At 37.5% G+C, this 3694-nt stretch overlaps 1 protein-coding gene across 2 annotated transcripts; it reads right to left on the reverse strand.

Annotated features, from left to right (window-relative positions):
• Positions 1 to 283: 283 nt before the first annotated feature.
• LOC109008615 (growth-regulating factor 1) lies at positions 284 to 2256 on the reverse strand. 2 transcript variants are annotated; one of them, XM_018988793.2, is made up of 3 exons: positions 1711 to 2256; positions 1120 to 1588; positions 284 to 993 (listed from the first exon to the last, which is right to left on the reverse strand). In XM_018988793.2, exons 1-3 carry the CDS (start codon positions 1898 to 1900, stop codon positions 543 to 545), a joined length of 1110 nt encoding a protein of 369 aa, XP_018844338.2. In that variant the 5' UTR covers positions 1901 to 2256; the 3' UTR covers positions 284 to 542. The 2 variants fall into 2 exon arrangements, with proteins under 2 accessions (XP_018844338.2, XP_018844330.2); XM_018988785.2 differs by having other exon boundaries at positions 284 to 999; positions 1711 to 2253.
• Between the last annotated feature and the right edge of the window lie 1438 nt (positions 2257 to 3694).

Consider the following 3694-nt stretch of genomic DNA (forward strand, 5'->3'; position numbering starts at 1 on the left):
ATAAAATTATTTTTAATATAAAATAAATTATAATATTATGTAAAATCATTTTAATCTATGAGTTGATTTTTATAGAAGGATAACACTTCGTATGAGAAAAGAGTTGAAGAAAAACAACGCGACAAACTACAACAAAGGTTGGTGGCATTGGGCCCCTCCATAATTCCTATCAACACACAGCATTGATTCGAATATCAAACCCCAGAAGATCTATATATATATATATATATATATATTGCTTTAGCCATGAAACAGATTTGGCTGGAGAGTTACAGAAGCAACAAAGGAAAACACACTTTGGATCTCTCAATTGAAATACACACCAACAACGTCCCAAGTAGCAAACCACGTTAAAAAAAAAATTGCAGGAGAAGGAAAAGGAAAAAAATATAATCAGTTCTCTTAGACCTCACGTACACAATTCTGCGAGTACTCCCACCAAATCAGTACATTTCTGGCCTTCGATTTTGAAACAAAAGTGCTGCAAACTCAACCATCTACATGCGAAATAAAACGGAAGGAGTAACCGTTATGGGTTTTCTTCAGTTACCGTTATGGGTTCTGGAATTGAAGATGGGAAAGTCATGGAAGGAATTTGGAATGGAAATTGATAGTCTGGTTGTTGATGGGGATGAACTATTCAATGGTTTGTCATCCAAATCGAGCCATGAATCTCTCTCTTTAGGCGGCCACTCATCGAAGAAGCGATGAATGGTCTTTTGGGGTTGTTCTTTCTCTTCTTGGATAGGCATCCGCATCTCATCTTTTTTTACAGCACTGTCCAGAACAAAGCTGTGCCGGTCTTGCTCGGGTCGTTTTGCGGAATCGCTGAAACCAGAGCTGCTTCTTTGCTTAGAAGATGTGCTCATGGTCAAAGGTGTGAGTTGCCAAGAATCATCCATGGATGGGCCAGATAAGCTTCTCATAGACCCAGAAGACTCTGAGAAGAAAGCATGCTCATCCACCTCCTCTTTCAGCCCGTTAATATTGTACCTATTTCTTTTTCCCAAGATCAAAGAGGATAATATCATAAGCAAATACGTACAAATATAGATAGAAGGAATTAAGTAATAAAAAAGAACCAGATTTAGCTTTTATAGACTTCTCTTTACTACAGACCTGTAATCCGTAGTGGTGATCTGGGAGTAAGAAGCGGGCTCCATGACGTACAGGCTGTTATTTGGAGGTGACAAGCCAATCAGCCTAGAAGAAGATGTTGGATTATGTATGAAGGGTTGGTGAAGGTGGGCATCGTAGTAAGAATTGTGAAGGTGATGGTGGGTCTCTGAGGACATGGCAGAAAGTGAAGAAAGCGAATCATGAGCGGTTGGGGTCAGTGCAGAGTGGTTTTTTGATGAGATTGTTGGAGATGATAGATTTGTGATTGTTGCCGTTGATGTAATTGCTTTCATAACTTCCACAGGCTTTCTTGAACGGTTTTTCCCTCTGTGCATGTGTCTCTCACAGTATTTAGAATCTGGAAATGCCTCTTTTGAGCACCTCCATTTTTTTCCATCTGTTCTTCTGCACCTGCCTGGCTCTGGGTCTATTTTCCTCCCCAAACCCATCTGCAAGTAATTCCAGCCGACTGCATCCACAAACACCTCAAATTAACCCCTTTCGTCACCAAAGGCAAGAGCTTTCATTCAAAAACTCAAATAAAAATTCATGAACACACCCACACAAAACACAAGATTCTAGTTGGCATACTGTGTTGATGAGGTTGGTGCGAGAACAACTTCGAAGAGAGAGGAGAGTCAAAGCAGCTTCTTTTGATGGTTAAGAGGAGATCAGGTGGGATAGGAATGCCTGAAGCCATGTACTTGAAGATTAGAGCTTGGTGTTCAAGCTCTTGCCACTGAGATGCAGTGAAGGCAAATCTGTTTCTTCCACTCAGCATCGAAGGAAGAAAGAAAGAAATAAACTTTCAGAGGGAACAAAGAAAGATGAAACCAAGAACCTATTCAGAGTTCAGAGGGGCTCTGAAAGGACAGGTTCAGGGAGAAATATGAGAAGCATCAGAGTTCTGTGTAGGCTAATACTTATTGCTAGAGCCCTTGGAATAGAGTAGGTATATTTATTTCAGGGACCATTAGTCTGCAGAATCTTCTGCACATGAATAAAACTAATGGTTCTGATAACAGTGCTGCTGCATGCCCACCTCTCTCCCTCTCTCTGCCCCTGTAATGACATTATGACTGCACCTCTCTCTTGCTTCTGGTTCTGAAGCTAAGCTGCAACTGTGGCAGCTCTTGTCTCTGACATCTTTACGGAAACCCATAAACTAAAGTAGAGAAACAATAAAAAAGAACGTGAAAAACAAAAGAGCAAAATAATTATTATTGGCATTATTATATATGAGACTGTAAGAGTTGGTGTCTGAAGCAATGCCTGTCTGAGAAGTTTGTACGGTTTAAAGCTTTTACTGCTACTAAACTCTTTTACTTTTTCTGTTCCTTTACCTCAGACCCCAGTACTCCCCATTACTCTTTGACCCTTTTCAATTTTAGAAATCTGTAAAAGCCTTTACCTCAGCCTTTTCAGGCCACAGGGCTTTTTTATTTTTTAATTTTTTTTTATTTTTATGCATTCTTAAAACTGCAACCCTCACTTTCCTTCTTCCTGATCTCTTTTTACTGCAGGCTTCTTTCGCTCCAAATGTTCAGATTACTGGAGAATGTGTTATAGGCCAGTTAAGCCCCCGTTTACTTGTCTTCTGTGTATTTTTGCCATAGCCATCTCAATGTTCATATAGGGTTTCATAGGCTTCGTCATTTAAGTTGTTCCACTTACTGGAAAATACTTTGAAAGATCCGTAGTAGCCATTTCCTTACTCATGATCTGGAGAGAGCATTGCTTAAAGAAAGATATCAGAATCTAAAGATTTCACTCGATCGTTTTTTTCACTCAAGTAAATTCCAGAACCTAAATGAGTCAGCAATTCAACCTGGCTTTTGCGCTTTCTCGTTTTCTTAAATGGGTTTTCCATGATCTATGGGACTATGACAGGAGATTGCTTGCAATTAAAAGGCCTTATTGAGTGGAAATATACATGCAGAGGCAGAAAGTACTTAATCACTGGTTAAGATGAAGGTTGTTTTAACCTTCACATATCAGTTGATTTTTACATTGTAATATGACTACAAAATGGAAATTAGTTATTCTGTAGTAGTACACGTAATGTAGAAAACAGGATTGAACCCAGACCGTTGCTTTCCTCGCCAAAGCCAATTAACAACCATCAACCCAATAAAATTATAATTTCATATATGTTTTCAACTATACACCGGTTAATATAAATAGTTAAATCTATTTTTTTTTCTATGGATTTAAGTGTTAGAGACAAGTACCAGAGTACATATGAGTTACGAATTTTAACATTTGCTTTACAGTTCACTTCATTAATTAAATATTCTAGTGTTTTTTAACTTATTGAAAGAGAATTTAGCTCACATGTGAAAGGAAGTTTGCACTTTTTGACCTATAAAAATCATTATTAATATTGGTCTTGATCAAAAGATATTGGATATCGGGCAGTAAATGATCATTAAAAGTCACTCTTGGAAAAAGTATTAATTTTGATCTAGATTAATGATATTTGGAAAATATTTTAATCATATAAAATACATGAGATTCAAAAATTAGAAAAATTTTATTTTTAAGTTGGTGTGTAGAACACATATAATAAAATACT

This window comes from Juglans regia, chromosome 1, assembly GCF_001411555.2.
Source record: "Juglans regia cultivar Chandler chromosome 1, Walnut 2.0, whole genome shotgun sequence".
Taxonomy (NCBI): domain Eukaryota; kingdom Viridiplantae; phylum Streptophyta; class Magnoliopsida; order Fagales; family Juglandaceae; genus Juglans; species Juglans regia.

Excerpts from the sequence above, each read along its gene's own strand:
- LOC109008615 (XM_018988785.2), bottom strand. The coding sequence starts at position 1,900 with ATGCTGAGTGGAAGAAACAGATTTGCCTTCACTGCATCTCAGTGGCAA. Across the intron at positions 1,589-1,710 it reads GCACCAACCTCATCAACACA|TCGGCTGGAATTACTTGCAG; the intron begins GTATGCCAACTA and ends TTGTGGATGCAG. Across the intron at positions 1,000-1,119 it reads ATCACCACTACGGATTACAG|AAATAGGTACAATATTAACG; the intron begins GTCTGTAGTAAA and ends CTTGGGAAAAAG.